This window comes from Pseudophryne corroboree, chromosome 6, assembly GCF_028390025.1.
Source record: "Pseudophryne corroboree isolate aPseCor3 chromosome 6, aPseCor3.hap2, whole genome shotgun sequence".
NCBI lineage: Eukaryota > Metazoa > Chordata > Amphibia > Anura > Myobatrachidae > Pseudophryne > Pseudophryne corroboree.
In genome coordinates this window covers 227,956,901-227,976,118 of record NC_086449.1, presented here as the reverse complement: position 1 = coordinate 227,976,118, position 19,218 = coordinate 227,956,901, and the positions used below count along the sequence as shown (strand labels likewise).

The window sequence follows — 19,218 nt, the reverse complement described above, 5'->3', positions numbered from 1 at the left end:
TCGGAATTGGGTCATAGTATAATGGGTTGTGGTCCGTGTTCTTGGCCTTGACCACCTCTCCTTTGGGGTTAGTTAAACACTTGTGTCCTTCAAGCAGGCGCACCGTCTGCTGCATCTTCCATTCTCTTGTGGCTGCAGACCTCATCTCGATTCTGAGGACCTCCACCAGCTCGTCGGGACAATTTTTCAGCACATTCATCCCCAATATGACAGGGGGCAGGTATTCATTGCAGGAATTCGTGACCAAACAGCCTTGCTGTTCTAGCTGTGCCTCGCCAATAGATAAATCGGACTCCCAGTAGCCACGGAACTGAATTGGCTGGCCATTGCTGCCAGTAAGCTTAGCCAGGTGGCAGGTGGTGTCATGATCTCGCTCTCTTTCCAGTGTTTTTGGAACTCAGTGAGCTGAATAGTCGTCACTTGGAATCCGGTATCCAAGAGGGCTGCCATTTCCACTCCGTTGACCTTTATCTTTTAGTGGGGACACTTGCCAATGTATCATGGCCACCATTCCAGTGCCGATGGACCTATTTGTGAGGGTCTTCCCGAGGGGCGGTCACTCGCCTCGGAGTCACATCATTTAAAGGTTCGTCTTCACATTCGCGCTCGACATGTCCTCTCAACTTGCAACGTCGACAGATGGGCCTTCCCTGAGCATCTAACTGATCGGTGGGGCATCATCCTGAGCCCCGCGGGATATCCCATTGTCATCTGTTTCTTCCACCCGAGTCGCGGCACCATCCTCCGCGTTTATTCTCTGCCTGTTCCAGACGAATATCTCGGATCTCGGATCTCCTTCATCATTTTCGTTACGGCACTGGTGAGAGCCCCGATTGGATCTTGGCTGGTTACAACCTGCTGGGTAACAACTCGTTTAGACTTGCCAGGTTCGGGCATCAAACATAGTTGCGTCTCATTGCACTCTTCATCCTCGGACAGTTCCGAAGTCACCCCGTATCCCGCGTCTTTGTTCTGATCCAACTCCAGTATGTCCATTGAGGTTTTCTTTGAATTCAGGGAAGGTGTAATCAGGTTTCTGTAATTTCCACATCCTCAGCTGGGCCCTCTTGCCTCGCTTCTGGCCCCTTCAATAAACAGGTCAGTTAATGCTTCGTCGACATGTTCTACTTCTCGCGGAGTTCTATCTTGAATTGCCTGTGTCGTCTCTTGTAATCCCAAGGCAAAATCTCGCAAGGATTCCTTCGGTTGTTGTTTCCAGGCATATAGTCACCCCTTCAATTCCGTGATGGAAAGGAAGTTAAAGATTCTGGCCAGTTTCTTCAGGATGCCTTTGGACAATTTTCGGTTCATGTCCGACCATGATCAGGCCTCCCGTAGCGCAGTGCCCTTTAGTTAGCCGATGACAATCTCTGACCGTTGTTCTCACTCAGCGTTTATAACTGGAACATTGAGTGTAGCTTTTCCTTGAATTCCCTGAAGAAGCTGGTCCCCTGTCCGAATATGTAGGAAGCCATGGGGCCTCCAAAGTAATAGGACACGGTGATCAGTGCTTTTGGCATTACTGCCGCTGGGGATGCTGGGTTGGGTGCCTCAGGCGCTCTTCTGCAGATCGGGGTAGGGTTTGCGGGCTGTGGTTGTTCTCACGCATCCAGTGCTTCTGGCGGCTGTGACATCTCGTAGTTCACAATGGTATCTGTAATCCTGTTCATAGACACCAAGTTGTAATGCCACCCACGATGACGGTGTAGAGTCGTACTTGCTTTCTTCAGATGACGCTGGCTGGTTCAGGACCTCTTGCGGCTTCTTCCGCACGAGCCTGTGGTAGAAAGATGGACACCCCAAGGAGGACCACACAGATAACAGAAAACACAAATTGACGGTGACAACAAGTTTATTGTGATAGAGGTAGTGGGTCACTGCTAAAAGGCCAGTAAATACCAGCACAACAAATCTCAATAATAAGGCATTCAATAAATGGTAAACATCAGTCGCATAGGTAAGGAGCGCATACACCTTAGCATCAGCTATTTGCATAAGTCATGTGCAACAGCAAAACATTTAAATGTAATCATCACAGTCAAATACTGTTAATGTGAACATAAAACTGACACAATATATAAAGTGTCCACAGAGTGGTGCTGAATACCAAGTAGTACTATACAGTTCCTCTGCGTTAAGATTCGGGGCCAAGTCAGTACCTATACCTCTTGAACTCTACACGTTCAGTGTGAGTCACTGAGAACCATGTCAATAAAAGTCAAATAACTATTGTATACAGGGCTCTAGATTTGACAAACAAGCAACGGGGGCGCATACTTGAACAGAGATTGAATTTGTATCCAAGGGAATGAGAGATCAGACAGAATAGTGCTACTCCAGGCAGGGTATCAATCTATGGTGCAGTTACACTGCACAGGTCACTGGGCGCATATAATAGTTCAGGATGTCAGCAGGCTAATGGGGTGGTTGGAATATTCCAACATAACACGAGTGTCCTTCCCCTATCAGTGATAATAAGGCTCAGTTAAACGGTGTAAGTGCAGCAAATGGTGCGGTGCTAGGCACCCCTAAGTCACTGGTGGGGTAACTCCATGGCTTTTTCCCTGATTTCTCTACCAAGGGGTTTGTAGTTGAAGTCACTCCTAAGACAGGGGAAGCTGTGGTATGGGGAATCAGCAGGATACCCCCTAGTGGATAGAACTCCTCTGAGGTACTGTTCATCTGGGGAGGGTGGGAAGTGTGACAGTACCTGAGACCTTTGTCTTTGCTGCTGGTTGCTGAGCTCTGAATGTGCCTTCCCCCACAGTGGCTTGGTAGATGCAAGTCCTTGGAGATATGGTGCTTCCCTTTCAGACGGCACCTGAATCTCTCCTCTCAGCGGTGCACACAGCTCTGATTTCCTGGCCGCGGCTCCTTCTCTCCCCTGCCGCCTGGCGCTCACACCCTCAGCCTGCCTCTCGAGTCCCGGCTCTCTGGTCGCAGCTGCGGTTGGCGGCTCTCCTCTTCACAGCGTGACTCCACGGCACACCGCACTTCTGCCAAGCATACAGGCACCAGCCACGCCGGCAAGGTGATCTCCTCTCATCTCCCGGGGGCAGCGTGACGTCACTCCTTCATTCCCCGGTGCCAACCCCTCCTTCCTTTTTCTCCCACTCTGCAGTGGCTAATCCCTGCATCTCCAGCTTCCATCTTTGCTGCGGTACTGGTCACAGGTCCTGGGTCCTAGCGCCTTACTGGTCTCTTACTCCCAGGTGCTGCGGTTGCCTAGCGACCAGGGAGAATATCAAACCCCCTTGCAGCGCCTATGGGTACTGTCCGAGCGGGCATCACATATTAATTATCGCATGCAGGGACAGAGCTTGCGGTCAAGCTCTGTACCTGCAATGACACTCCGCAACATCATCAGGGTATTTTTCGGAAAAAATACCCCAATGTCCTGCTGTGCATGCGCCGCCCCGCTGACATTGCCGCCACCGCCCAGTTGATCACCCCGACGCGACTACCTCTGCGCACTGCAGACCCCCCCAGCAGATCAATATACTTACCAGTCCAGGGAGCTGGTCTGCGCTGCTTCTGCTGGGCTGCCGGGCACCAGATCCTGTGTGCTGTGGTGACCCCCGGTGCTGTAAAGTGCGCTGCCGCTTTGCATCATCACTTTACTACACTGGGGTCACATTGCAGCACATGGAGGACTCGACACCCGGCAGCGCTCAGCAGAGTAGTGGACACTGGCTCCCTGGACAGGTGAGTATGTTGTTGTTTTTTTTTGGGGGGGTTCTTTTATTTTCCTTTTTACACTCTGATATGCTTTTGTGTCCATCGAACACATAGAGCTGATCACTGGAGCCAGGTCTTGCTCAGCTTTCTCTGCCAGGGGCAAAGAAAGCTGGGCAAATGCCTGTCTATTACAGTGCTGCCCTGTGATCTTGCCAGCCTGAGCTTATACACCCCACTTACCACCACTTACCCCACAGACCTCCCCCATTGGCGCTCTCCTCAGTCACGCCGCCTGCAGTTCCAACAGAGCACTTCCGGCATCCATCAAGAGGGCGGAAGGGACATTGTGGGTCCCGGCTGTGTGACCTAGGCAATGCTGAAAACATAAACAAAAACATGTTAGAGCATACCACAGCAACAGTGTATCTCTTACAATGATCAAAGTGCTAAAACAATCCAATTGTAAAGCGCAATGGAATTTGCTGTGCTACAGTATATAATAAACTGTTAATAATAATAATAACACAAGAATGTTACAACCTACATGGCAACATATAGACATCAGGGACATGACATATTTAATCCTGTATTCAGTCTGCAATAAAGTGCTAGTTTGACACACTGTAACAAAAATATACATGTGTAAAAATGCAAGAAAGATACCAATAAAATCACTTAAAAGGAACAACAAAAGATGTAGTTGGGGCATGTCATTCATATCATGTGCCTTATATTTAATAAATTACTAATGGCCATAAGATAATGAGAAGTCAGTGCAACCTGGAATGCTGAAAAGTCCTCTAAAGAATACCATAAAAAATATAGAATTCTGAAAAATACTATAAAGAATGGAATTCTAACGAGTACTATAAAAAAATGGTCTAACTCCAACGTGTCATTTAACCCTTTAGGACGCAGGGTTTGCAATTTAAAAATCCATTACAACTCTAACTGTAGTAGCCTCTTGCCTCAATTGCCGCCTCTTACCCACTCTGGGACATGATCTATAATCCTATATCTCAACATGGCCATGTTGTGTTTCTGCTCCATAAAGTGACGGGCCACTGGTTTATCAGCCGTACCAGTTGTCAGTGCATTATGTATGGCCTGTCTATATTGTGCCATACGTGTTTTAAATTGGCACTCTGTTTTCACTATGTAGTATGTTCCACAAGGGCACATAATTACATAGACAGCATGTTTGGTGCTGTATGTTAACGGTCACTTAATCAGGAATTTTTTTTACCTGCAAAAGGAGGGATACCGGATCAAACTTAGACCTTGGCCCTAACTTTTGCCCATGGGTGGGTATTGTAGACACCAAAGTCTGTGACTATTGTTTGTCAGAATGTTCTTTTATTTTAAGTGTCCGATTCAATATATACATATCCACTTGCCATTTAAAAGCATTTGGACGGTTTGTTGGGACATATGATAACCCTTTGTTCAGGACCTTTATCTCGACGGGAGAGAGGACATGTCGATAAATTGAAAATTAGTGTTTCCCCCTCGGGGGTTTGCTCCTCACTCTGTCTCTTGTTTTGTTCTCCTCGTCTTGTTGGTCTATGTATTTATTGTACACTATTGTCATTTGTTGTTGTTCTGAAGAAGGGGAGCACATCACTGAAATGTTAATATCTTTATTACACACTTTATTCACGTAATCAGTCTACGAATGCTGCCTCGTTATTTCTACAAATATATATATATCATAAATGTCAAGTGGATACACTAGTATGTATTAGAGCGTTCTTGTGTTTATTGAGGCTACATACTGTACCGCTGAATTCAGTACTATACATTTTTTGTCACTTATATATTGTTTCTTGTGGGGAATTTGCCTCAGACCAATATGAAAAGAATGTTATTTTAATGTGTTGTAAGAGGTTATATCACTGTATATTATTTTAAACTATAATAGTTGTTTTAATAATTATAATTGAAAAAAGAGTGCACCAAATATGGAGTTGTCTTCAGATGGACCTACCCTAAGGTCCGTCACCTTGTATTACTCAATACAAACGTATCTTGGTCATCTGGTATAACATGTGATGAACTGCATAAACATTGTTACGCCCTTCATAGGTCTGCTGCCTATTTTTGTCTGATGATCCTATTGCCTGAATCAGAATACACACGCTTTTTATCCTTGCAGAGTGCCAGTGTTTAGCTTGTCCTGTGCTAAGGATTTTTAGCAGAGTGAAGTAAAGTTTACATATATCCAGTACATCACACTTTAGTAATTAAATATATACTACCCTGTTAATCCCTCCTGACCTAACTTTAGGTTGTGCACTTTTATGAAAGTGAACTGGTATCCTGTGATGGTAACTCTTTAAGTATAGTTTCAAATCAGATTAGGCTGTCTTTTTCTTCCTATACCCTATACAAAGGGTGGTATAAACTATTTTCACTAGATACCTATAAAATAGAATGACATTTAGAGTAGTTGTTCCCTTGTAGTAGCATATGAATGTCACATCCCTTCCTCCTGGAGATACAATAACTAACTTTTTTAAGGCTGCCTATTATTTATTTCTTAAATTTTCCTAACTGTTTACATTGCTAAGCCTTAGAATAGTCAGGTATGTCGTTCTATCCCATATTTACTTTGTGCCAACATTTAAGGCTGTAGAAGTTATAAATGTGTGCTTTACACTGTCATACACTCTCCTTCTCTTGCCTTAGTATTAGAATTCTGTCCTCTGTAGTTTAAAACTTGCAGCACTTACTATAACCCTAAATAGTCAGCGGCAGATGATTGTATGGGGCTGTGTGAAGTTGTCTATGCTTTCAAAGTTCACAAGTTAATGGGGTGTTCAGTGTCTGAAGGGCGTCATTTAGATCTGATCGCTGCTGTGCGTTTTCACTCAGCGGGCAATCAGAGCCGAACTGCACATGCATATGCACCACAATGTGCAGGCACGATGGATGGCTGCAACGAGGATCGCCGGAAGGCGACAGGATTGTGCGAAGGATCCATTCGCATGGGCGTTCGCAAGGAGATTGACAGGAAGAAGCCATTTGTGGGTGGCAACTGACCGTTTTTAGGGAGTGTCTGGAAAAACGCAGGCTGGACCAAGCTTTTGAAGGGAAGGTGTCTGACACCAAATCCGATACCGATCAGCCTGATGTGATCGCAGCGGCTGAGTAAGTCTTGGGCTGCGCAGAAACTGCACAAAATCAGTTACACATGCATTCGCACACTTGCACAGCAAAAACAAAACTCCCCCTGTAGGCGGCGACTATCTGAACACAGGACAGCAAAAATTTATGAATGACCCCCGAAGCAGGCTTCCTCACGCAGATCTTGGATAGCGCTTCTTTTACATTATCTGCTGCAGTCAGTCTCTGAGGGGAATCCACATTCCTCCTCCTCCTTTCCTCTACTTCAGGGGTATGACTTTGGCTCCCAATGCCCACCTTGTATGGAAGGAAAAGTCCACCTTGTAATAGGTAGTGCTTGTCAGACAGTGCAATCACTTCTCAGGGATGCTGTTTTCTCCACATGACTAGCTCTGTGTGAAGTGCACCTCCCGATACTGCCGCTGGGAATCAGGCAAGGCGCGGCCTCACCTGATGCTCGTCAGTGGGTCTTCATTAGCACTGTTCACCCGCTCAGTTTGCTGTGCAGCTTTACTGACCTGAGGTGTTGGTTGCTGCACTGATCCGCACTTCTAATGAGTCACGTCTGGCTTTGCTTCACACAGCCGCCAAGGTAGCATAGTCAGGTGCACAAGTAGTCACAGGCGTAGCAAATATTAAGTTCAGAGGTCAGAGCGGCACTTATAGGCTGATGCAGGATTTCTGGTGTAGAGGCCTTTTCCTAGGTTCCGCTAGTAGTAGTAATACTAGACTGCTAGTCTCTGTTCTGGTGGATCAGGGTTTAATTAGTTATCTTGCCTGCACCTCTTTGCTAGTTATATTGCTTTTCACTTTGTACTGGACCCACCCATTTATGATTACATTTTGCTGACCTGGACTGTTTTTCCATCAGTTGACCCCTTTTCGCCTGACCTCATCTCATTTTCTATATATTCTTTGCCTGTTGTCTGTTCCAAACTCAGACCATCACCTGCTGTGGGATTTTAGCAAGTGAGGGGCCCATATGCAAGTTTCTGTGTGGGCCCTTTCCTCCTGGAAATATGTTACTGGAGCATGGGCAGAAGATAGCAATGACTCTATCACAGTGTAGAGGTAGACTATTTATTTACTTTATTGCAGACTTGTAGCTAGAAAATGTAGGGCCCTAGGAAGGAGATACTACAAGCCCTCCTATATCATGCCCCACAACAAAAAGTGTGTGTGTGAAGTGCAGAGTACACAGGGGAGGCAGAGCCACACCTCTCATACTCCAAAATGCTCAGTGTTGAATTAAACCCTGTGGAGACCCCTAGCCCAATGGTATCAGTAGGGGTGCCAGCTCCTGCTCAGTGACAAGAGCCGGGTGCTGCACTGTAACATTAGGTGCACGACCCGGCTCCTGTCACTGTGTAGGAGCCACCACTACAGCCACAGGTCTCCCCAGGGGCAGCCCATATCGCCCCAACTTCCTGAGTGCCGAAAACAGGGATTCGGGCTGCGAAACCATGCCCCTTTCCACTAAGCCATACCCCTTCATACAAGGCCATGCCCCCTTTTCATGGCTGGCTGCACCAGTTGTCATCAGAAGAAGTGATGCCCCTGCACTAGGCAGTCGAAATCTCAGGGCCCACCAAGTAAATTATCTCCTAATACATTTTTTCATTTTATCAACCAACAATTTTAAGAAAACAATTTTATTATACATAACAAACATTAACAATTATTAATGTTATCAAACAAATTAACATATTGGGCCAGATGTAATGATGGCCAAATTTTCGCTGTCGTGCGGGATGCCGGACGAACTCAGACTTTTTTTAAAGGAGCAATCACTTACAAGGCAAAACCATGCCTTGCAAGTGACTGCCCCTTTACAAAATTGTTACATTTCGTCCTGGATCCCGCACGACCTCCAAACTCGGGCGTCATTACATCTGGTCCATTATGTTATTAAACAATTAGTTTATGTACTTTACGTTGTTATTGAGTACATTACTTTAATATAGTATTTTCTCTATAGAATCTTTAGTGTAAAGTTTTCATTTCTTTCAGATAATTAATTTTCTTTCAAGACCAAATCAATATTATTTTGATACGTTGTCGCGCCACCCTTAAAAAAAAGACTATAAACATATTCTTTGCATTATACCAATAATTTTTATAGATTAAAGTTGTAGTTCTCAGTTGGAAATACAGAGACTATCAGGGAGAGACCACAGGTGAGGCAGCTATGGGCTCAGCCTCCCCTCTGGTATAGTCTGAAACTGCTTAGAGCTGGGCACGGGGCTGCACTGTGGCTAATAATACTGCAAAAAAAATTTGCTAAATAAATCTGTCTCACTGAGGGGTGTGTGGCTTGATGCAGTGTCAGGTGACCTATTCAGGACACAACCAGGAACAGCCAACACGAAGGAGAAGCTGATTATCAAGATGGCTAAAAATATAGGGAACATGCTGGTAACTGGCTGCTGGGGCAACATACCCTCCTGCCATGATGAGGAAGAAGCAGATAGGCAGGGGCTAGCATGCTTAAAAATAAAGATTTCCTCCAGTGGCGTAACTAGAAATTTTCTCCCCCAAGCCAAAAAAATGTCTGCCTCCCACCAATTGCCATTAGAGAAGTGAAGAATTTGCACACACCCAAAAAGGGGTGTTGCTTCGCTGCAAGGGGTGTGGCATTGCAGGAAAAGACTATCTTATACCCCAGTTTTGCAACCTGTACTCCCAGACATTGGCTACCACAGGAAAAAAAGTATCCTGATTCATGCCCCTTACATTATTTCTAATTTTTCCTCCTTATAGTAATGCCCCTTACACATTATGCGACACTCCACATGGCCCCTTACACATTATGCCACACACAAAAATGCCTGATCTACATTATGCCACACACCATAATACCGATGATAGATATTGCCACACACCACAATGTCCCTGAGACATTATACTACATACCGCAATGCCCATGATAGAGTATACCACACACCATAATGCCTGTGACACATTATGCCACACACCGCAATGCCCGTTATACATTATGCCACACACCGCAATGTCCATGATACATTATGCCACACACCACAATGTCCATTATACATTATGCCCCACAGTAAGACTTCTAATTACTTTTAAATTACCTGCTCGTTGCCAGGGGTTTCATGCTCTTGGTTCCATGCTCATTGCCAGGGGGTAATGCTTGTTGTCAGGGGTTTCATGTGCTTGGTGTCATGCTCATTGCCAGGTATTTCATGCGCTGGGTGTCATGCTCATTGTTAGGGGTTTAATGCCTGGGTATCATGCTCATTGCCAAGGGTTAATGCTTGTTGCCAGGGGTTTCATGCACTGAATGTCATGATCATTGCCAGGGGGTAATGCTTGTTGCCAGGGATTTAATGCGCTGGGTGTCATGCTCATTGCCAAGAGGTAATGCTTGTTTCCAGGGGTTTCATGTGCTGGGTGTGTAATGCTTGTAGCCAAGGGGTAATGCTTGTTGCCAGGGGTTTCATGCGCTGGGTGTGTAATGCTCATTGCCAACGGGTTTTCATGCAAGGGTGTAAGGTTGCCACGGTCACCAGTGCTAACCGGCACTATGCGCTTCCGGGCACCGGTACATCCCAGCTCTGTCAGACGCTAGATGTCAAGTTTAACCTCTAGCTTCTGTCTCCTCCATGGCGGGGCATTTTGGAAGGGACATTTAGCAGAACGACGTGTGGACGGCTGGTCGGCACAGAGCCGGCCATAGGCATAGGCAAACTAGGCAATTGCCTAGGGCATTTGATATGTCTAGGGGCATCAGCAGCTTCTGCTGATTAAAATGATATGCGGCATGCCTATATTCTGTATGTAGAATTTCATATGCAGATACAGCCACAGTCTCACACAGTATATAGCCATGCTGCATATCATTTTAATCAGCAGAAGCTGCTTATGCATCCTAGCCACATAGAAATGCAAAAGATGCATCTTCATAAAAATAGGTGCCCGACGTTAGCATTGAGGCAAGATTTATGAGGACACATCTGTATCCAAGCCGAGGCAGAGATCACAGTTTTAGTGGCAGTGTGAGTGCTGTGTGCATGTGAGTGGGTTAGTTGTGCAGTAGTGTTCGGAATATGTGTAAGGAGCATTATGTGTGTCATGTAAAAATTCATTAATAATGTGCAACATATGTTTAAGGGGCACTATGTGTGTCATTATGTGTATAATGGCATTAATAATGTGTGGCATATGTGTAACAGGGTACTACTGTATGTGTGTCATTATGTGTATAGGGGCACTAATAATGTGCAGCAAATGTGTAGGTGGCACTATGGCCCTCATTCCGAGTTGTTCGCTCGCTAGCTGCTTTTAGCAGCTTTGCACACACTAAGCCGCCGCCTACTGGGAGTGAATCTTAGCTTTGCAGAATTGCGAACGAAAGATTCGCAAAATAGCGAATAGAATAGCGATCAGAAATTTCTTTGCAGTTTCCGAGTAGCTCGATACTTACTCTGCCACTGCGATCAGTTCAGTCAGTTTCATTCCTGGTTTGACGTCACAAACACACCCAGCGTTCGTCCAGACACTCTCCCATTTCTCCAGCCACTCCCGCGTTTTTTCCCAGAAACTGCAGCGTTTTTTCGCACACACCCATAAAACAGCCAGTTTCCGCCAAGAAACACCCACTTCCTGTCAATCACACTCTGATCACCAGAGCGAAGAAATTTCTTCGTTAATCCGTGAGTAAAATACCAAACTTCATAGCAAATTTACTTGGCGCAGGCGCGGGGCGAACATTGCGCATGCGCAGTTTGCGGAAAATCGCTGCGATGCAAAGAAAAATAACGAGCGAACAACTCGGAATGAGGGCCTATGTGTGTCATTATGTGTATAAGGACTTTAATAATGTACGGCATTAATAAGTACATTAATAAAGGTTGTCATAATGTGTAAGGCACATTATGTTTATAAGGACATTAATAATGTGTCTCATATGTGTAAGGGGCATTACTGTGTGGAATTATGTGTATAAATGCATCACTAATGTGTGGCATTATGTGTATAAGGTGCTCTACTATGTGGCGTTGCGTATAGAAAGGGCACTACTGTGTCATCTAATGTGAATAAAGAGCAATATGGTGTGGTGTAATGTGAATAAGGAGCAATTCAGTGTGATGTAATGTGAATAAGGGGCTCTACTGTGAGGATTAACTTTTAAGGTAAAGTGATACTACTGTGGGATGTAATATGAATTATGGACACTATCACATGATCAAATGTGAATAAAGTTGCAGTATTGTGTGGCGTAATTGGAATTGGGGTTACTATTGTGTGGCCATGCCTCTTGCCAGCAAAAACACACCCCTTTTTGGGCTGTGCGCCAAATGTGCGAACTGTTCCTATTTAAAATATAGGGGGTACAAACACCAAAATAAGGACTGCTGAGTGAGGGGTGATGGTGCTGGGAAAGAGATGCAAGGTCAGAGGCGGAACCAGCGGTGGTGCTAGGGGGCACCAGCCAAAATCTTGCCTAGGGCATCAAATTGGTTAGGGCCGGCTCTGGGTCCGCATATCAATCTGCACTGAATCAGCGGTGGTGACCCCACAGCTTTGCACCTCCAAGCCTCCGCAGTGGCTGTGGGGCTGTAGTTCCACCACTGATTTGTTCTCTAGGGCAATGTTTAGACCATGAGTAAGAACCTAGAGGCAGGAACCTAGAGGCAGCGCCCGACAACCTTGTCAGACTGTCATATAGATTGGTTTCCGGGTGCTGCAGCTTGTCGGCTGCATGCTCGTCTCCCTTCGCCAGCATAGCAAAGAGTGGCAGCTCCCCCGTGACGTGGGCTCTTCCTGCAAGAGTGGTTGGTCCCCTGTGCTGTGGGCTCTCCCTGCAAGAGTGGCGACTCCCCGAAGGAAATGTACAAATACACACTCTCTCACTCTCAGGGGTAAATTTACTAAGATTCGTAATTCTCCCGATTTGGTGGGAGAATAATCACGAATGACATCGAAAGTGTAAAACAGCAACTTTTTGAATTTGTTACGACGGATTTGCTAAGCTGTCGTATTCGTATTTTTTGTTTTGTCCGATGTCGATGTCATTCGTGGTTTTCTGGTGTAGAATGCGGCCGATTTGGGTGTTTTGCGGCCGTGTTTTTAGTTTATTTTACGACTGCGTCACATGTCTGTTACGGCAGTGATTTTGATGTTGCGGCCGCGTTTTTAGTCCTAAGTTTCGTTTTTGTCACGCGTCCGTGATTGGTTGTATTCGTGATGGAGGAGTGTCTGTGCACATTACTATAAAACCGCCCCAAACACACCGCACCTCGTGGGTTTAGCTAGTGGAGAGGAGAGAGGAAGGTGTATTTGGAGTTGGTGAGTTTGGTGGAGTTTTTGGTGGATTTGGTGCGGAGTTTTGTGATTGTTGAGTGCTGTACTGTGTGTGTAAGTAGTCTTGTCATATTTGTAGTATTGTTTTTTCACAGTTTGTAAACTTTTTTGTCCTTGTTTTTTTTTTATAGTCTTTTGTCATTGTTTGTGAGTGAGTGAGCGTGTGTGTTGGCTGTGTGGTGTGTAGTAGTAGTAGTGGAGGAGTGTGTTTTCTGTATTGATTTTTCTGTGTTTTGTGTTGTTTGTCCTCATGTCTGACTCAGAGGTCAGTGTGGTGGAGGAGGTTAGTGAGAGGGAGGCGGTTAGTGAGGTGGAGGCTGTTAGTGAGGTGGAGGAGGTGAGTGAGGTGGAGGGGGTTAGTGAGAGGGAGGAGGTTAGTGAGGAGGAGGAGGAGGGGGTGCCTGTTGCTGCATTCTCCAGTGAGAGTGATGGTGCTGTGGCTCCACAGCCACGCACCACTACCAAGACTGGCAGGAATATTAAGTTCAGCTATGCTGAAAACATGGCGTTGGTGCGTGAGCTGATGAAGCACCATCGGCAATTGTTTGGGCAGGATGCTGCCAAGGTGTCCTCCCGCAGGAAGTCTGTCCTGTGGGGGAAAGTAATAGTTGCCGTAAATAGTGAGGGTGTGGTGAGGCGGACTGAGGACACGTGTCGCAAGAGGTTCTATGACATAAAGCGCCGTGTCAAGGCCAAGATGGCCAAAGAGGCTAAATCAGCACGCAAAACCGGGGGTGGCCCCCCTTTCCGGGCAACCTATCGGGAGTGGGAGGAGCCTGTGCGGGCACTGATTCCAGCAGAAGTGGTGTCTGCAACTAATGTCCGGGATTCGGACCGACCCACGCAGGATGGTGAGTTTGATAAATCGAAATTATATTTTAAAGTGTGCAAAATGATAATGGTGGAGAAATTATTTTTAAAAAGTATGCATACATTGTTGGTCATGTATTGCAGGCCTATGCACCCTTATGCTGTTTTTGTGTTTTTAAACTGCATTTCCCATCTTGCCTTGGCTGTATTTTTTTAAATTTATAATGCAAAATCAGGTGCAGTGCATGCTGGTATGTGTAGTTGCAATAATTAATATGAGATCTTGCTTGGACATAGCTGTTGTATCTAATAGCAGCTTGTTCTGATGTTTTTTAAAAAAAATCAATTTTTAAATAAACTTTTAATTTACATTTTGGCTCAAGTTGCAAGTAATCAATCTATGCAATATCTGACACATAATTCATCAATGTAACATTTTTTTTTTGTGCAACACCATGTACATTTTTATATACATAACAAATTAAGGAATCACGGAGATCTTAAGCAGAAATTAGTTTAATTTACAATACGTACAAGATGGTTACAGTACACTAAGGCTTTGCAGTTAGCATTTTTTGACAAAGTATGGTCATAATGTTTTTACAACTTTTTCAACAGTCCAACAGACCAGCCGGCCAGACAGGCCACAGACAACTCAGGATGATGCTGGGATTGCAGGTAAGAATTCACTGTAGTCACATATTCTGCAAACACATAGAAGTACAAAATATTAATGTTTATATATTCTCATAGGTTCTGCTTCTGTAAGCCGCCCTCCTCTAAGGCGCCCATCACAGGGCTCGGGGCACTTACCCAGGAGGCCAAGTAAGACACGGCGTCTTGTCTCTGAATCTGCGGCTCCATCTTCCCCACCCAGGCGGCGCATTTCTGCAGTCTCACCCCAGCCACCACAGGCACTATTGGCGAGTCCACAGAGTGATGAGCCCAGATCACCTCAGTTATCTGGTGAGTCAAAACATAAACTAAACACATAGCAAATCATCTACACAGTACAGTTACTATGATGTGAGTTGTAGTTGAGCTTACATGTTTGCCATAACAAACAATGTGATGTTACGTCTTAAATTTTTAAAGGTGCAAAAGCAGAATTTATCAATATCTTAGTGGTTGCTATCGCCAACATCAAATTTAAAAATGAACAGACATTTGTTAAAATTTAGGCCACACACGTGCACATAAAAATAACAACACATTACTGGCTTAAAATAAAAAAACAACACCCACTCCACACCATTATAGTGTTCACACACCTCCCCTGTCCTGTATGTAGACTGCTTACTTGCTCCGCTCCTCGGGAATATCCAGGTAAGCAGTCTATATCCTGGACAGGGGAGGTGACAGAACACTGTAATGCTGTGGAGGGGAGGTAGTTAGGTGAGGATTCCGCAAGTCAGTCTATGTGCACGCCTTTGATGGTATATATGTGTTTGGAAACCAAATAAATTATAAGTTTAAAAACACAACTCAAAATACAAAAATAATGGAGTATTATGAATGTAGAAATGTTTAGAACTAGCAAAAATATTATTTGTAAAGTAAACAGTGCATGTTGTCCACCCCATACAGAGCCAAGCTTGATGCCCGACGTGGACCAGCAGGGACAAGACCAACAGGCAACATTCACACTGCAACTAACACCTGTTGACCCGAGCCAGCCAATACAGCCGCAGGATATCCCCCAAGCCTCCATGAGTCCCCAACTGGTACAAGCTCCACCCCAGCCACAAATTCCAGATGACTTTTGGTCCAGTTGGACAAGCCAACAGACCCAAAGCAATGCCAGCCTGACCGCACATACCCAACACCTTGCCAGTCTGCCCCATCATCTACCGCGCATTAGTCGCAACTCGGGCAGACTGATTGTCCAAGTAGGCCGAATCGCAACATCGATGGAGCAAATACGGGCAGACAACAACCAAATGCTGGCTCATTTAACGCGCATCATTGATGAGCAACAGCGCCAGCACCAAACACTCATACAACTAATACAGCACAACCAGGTTGTGAATGAATCTTTATCCAGGATTGTAGCCAGCCACACTGCAACCAACACACAACTGAATGCCAGCATAAATAATTTGAGCAACAACATAACATTGATGGCAGCACAACAAGTGACCTCCAGCTCTGGAACCACGACCCCTATCCAAACGCCAGTAACCTCCCCTGTTCGGCGATCCTCCCGAGCACGTGCCAGTGAGCCAGCACAAAGCACAGCACCCAGCACACACAAGCGCAAAAAAGAATACATGAAAAAATTTTGAGTAACGCAATAAAAAATTTGTTTTGACAAACACACAACTTCCTGTGTCCGTCTCAAACATTGTAGAAGCTGCTATGTATGTATGTATGTTTTTATGGGGTAATGAATGACAATGTATTGATAACATAAACTAACTACAATGTACACACCACTATAAACAACAAACAGTAAGTAACAAAACACACAATTGTTTGTATTGCAAAGTGTTTAGTAAAGGATAATTACATCCAACAAAAACTTACCCGAAAAATACCGCTGAATCACTTCTTGCCGTACCTGCCTCCCTACATATGTACTCACACTGTCACCAGATGTTTCTAACTCCTCTGCTTGCTGACTGCTTTCTCCCTCATCATGTGCCAGATGTTGACTTAAACACAGATTATGGAGAAAACAGCAGCAGAACACAATTCTAGTCACCTTTGAGGGACTATACAACAAAAGGCCTGCAGATTTATCCAGACACCGAAACCGTGATTTCAGCAGACCAAAACATCTTTCTATCATATTCCGCGTAGCCTTATGTGCATGATTGTAACTGTGTTCAGCAGGAGAATCAGGTTGGGACAATGGAGTAAGGAGCCAAGAGTAGCAGCCGTAACCACCATCACCTGAAAAACAGATATAGTCAACATTAGTACATGTGTAAGATTATTCATTACCCTAGTCAAAAATAGAGTTTGTTGTTAAAAGACATACACACAACACATTTTAAACATACCCAGCAGCCAGCCATCAGGCATTTGTCCGTCCTCAAATTTATCGAAGAGCGATGACTGACTGAGGATGAAGGAGTCATGGCAGCCACCAGGGTAACCTGCAACAACACTCATAATTTTTAATTTTGCATCACAGACCACCTGGACATTAGTGGATTGGGCCATATGTCTATTAGTATATATATATTGACGGCCCCTAGGTGATCTCAGCTGAACGTGTGTGCAATCTATGGCCCCCAGCACATTGGGCATGCGAGCAAGCTCATAGAAAGCTACCCTGACAGCACGCCACTCCGACTCCTGGGTAGGGAAGCAGATTGAGGCATTAATATGTGGATCCAAGACATCCAAAACCTGAGTGGACATTAAACAATCTAAGGTGAGTGTCATGTTAGGTATTCTATACAATACTGTGTTGTAAGAGCTTACAGAAGCAACACTTAGACATAACCGGCTATGTATTTTTTGACTCACCTGATTCAAATATTTTGAAAAGGTTGGCTGTGAGATACCAATAACGTTGCCTGCCACAGCCTGGAAGCTCCCAGTAGCCATAAAGTGTAACACAGCCAGGAGTTTGTGCAAGCCTGAGACAGAGCGAGAGCGTGCTGTCTCAGGGTCTAGTCCCAGTTTGACAAGGTCATACAGGCGGAAAATGTTGGTTCTATTTAGGCGGAACATCTGTATGACCCTATCATCGGACAATGCGTTTAAGTTTAAACGACCCCTAAAAAAACGTGGCTGGCGCAGCCTCCGCGGCACCTGGACAACCTGCTGACCATGTTCACTTACCTGGCCCTGATTTCTGGAAGCCTCATGGAGCAGTCTAAGGTATCCCACAGCAAACAGAAACTCATTGGCACACACCACAGCAGCCATTTCAGAGTGAGAGAATTTCAAAATGTGCCTGGAACACTTTTATAGGGCCAAACATTCAGGTGTGAGTAATGGATAATTGAGTACACATGTAAACACGCTTTTCAAAAGCAGGTGCGTTTTTTTTTTGGACTTTTTTACGATTTGTAGTTTTTCACGGCCGCAAATGCATTTTCACGGCAGACATTACAATTACGAATGGTTAGTAAATGACCGAGATTCATATCTAAACAGGCGTATTTTGACCGATGGTGGGGTAAATTTACTAAGATTCGTATTTTCCCGTTTCAGGTCAAAGTTCAATCACGAATGACATCGAAAGTGTAAAACTGCAACTTTTTGAATTTATTACGACTAATTTACTAAGCTGCCGTATTTTGCCTTTTCGGGTTTTCCGATGTCGATGTCATTCGTTTGTTTTTTCAGTTTTTTACGGCAGTGATTAGCAAAACACTGCCGACTTTTTAAAAATGAATCTCGGCCGGATCTGTGTGATCCGTGCTGGGGTTCATTTTTTTTTTTTTTTTTTAATTAAACAGTGTAAAATCATAAAAAAAATTGCGTGGGGTCCCCCTCCTAAGCATAACCAGCCTCGGGCTCTTTGAGCCGATCCTGGTTGCAGAAATATGGGGGGAAAAATGACAGGGGTTCCCCCATATTTAAGCAACCAGCATCGGGCTCTGCGCCTGGTCCTGGTTCCAAAAATACGGGGGACAAAAAGAGTAGGGGTCCCCCGTATTTTTAAAACCAGCACCGGGCTCCACTAGCTGAACAGATAATGCCACAGCCGGGGGTCACTTTTATATAGTGCCCTGCGGCCGTGGCATCAAAAATCCAACTAGTCACCCCTGGCCGGGGTACCCTGGGGGAGTGGGGACCCCTTCAATCAAGGGGTCCCCCCCCAGCCACCCAAGGGCCAGGGGTGAAGCCCGAGGCTGTCCCCCCCATCCAATGGGCTGCGGATGGGGGGGCTGATAGCCTTTTGTGATAATGAAAAGATATTGTTTTTAGTAGCAGTACTACAAGGCCCAGCAAGCCTCCCCCGCATGCTGGTACTTGGAGAACCACAAGTACCAGCATGCGGCGGAAAAACGGGCCCGCTGGTACCTGTAGTACTATTACTAAAAAAATACCCAAAAAAAGACAAGACACACACACCGTGAAAGTTAAGATTTATTACATACATGCACACAAACATACATACATACATACTTACCTTATGTTCACACGAGGGTCTGTCCTCTTCTCCAGTAGAATCCAAGGGGTACCTGTTGAATAAATTCTACTCACCAGATCCCGGGTCCCAGGGTCCTCGGGGCAACCATTTGTAATCCAGGTACTTGAATAAAATAACAAAACGGAGAGCCGAGCCACGAACTGAAAGGGGCCCCATGTTTT

General features: G+C 45.2%; 1 protein-coding gene and 1 long non-coding RNA gene across 2 annotated transcripts; one reads left to right on the top strand and one right to left on the bottom strand.

The window, feature by feature from the left end:
* The first annotated feature begins 14,571 nt into the window (after window positions 1–14,571).
* LOC134933835 (uncharacterized) lies at window positions 14,572–16,226 on the top strand. Its single transcript, XM_063929330.1, has 3 exons — window positions 14,572–14,619; window positions 14,695–14,907; window positions 15,529–16,226. Exon 3 carries the CDS (start codon window positions 15,540–15,542, stop codon window positions 16,224–16,226), a length of 687 nt encoding a protein of 228 aa, XP_063785400.1. The 5' UTR covers window positions 14,572–14,619; window positions 14,695–14,907; window positions 15,529–15,539.
* LOC134935149 (uncharacterized) lies at window positions 14,575–16,597 on the bottom strand. Its single transcript, XR_010179939.1, has 3 exons — window positions 16,468–16,597; window positions 14,755–14,904; window positions 14,575–14,645 (listed from the first exon to the last, which is right to left on the bottom strand). It is a non-coding gene; the product is annotated as an uncharacterized LOC134935149 (long non-coding RNA).
* Window positions 16,598–19,218: the final 2,621 nt, after the last annotated feature.

Bases quoted from the DNA above. Each gene is read 5' to 3' on its own strand.
- LOC134933835 (XM_063929330.1), top strand. From the start codon at position 15,540: ATGCCCGACGTGGACCAGCAGGGACAAGACCAACAGGCAACATTCACA.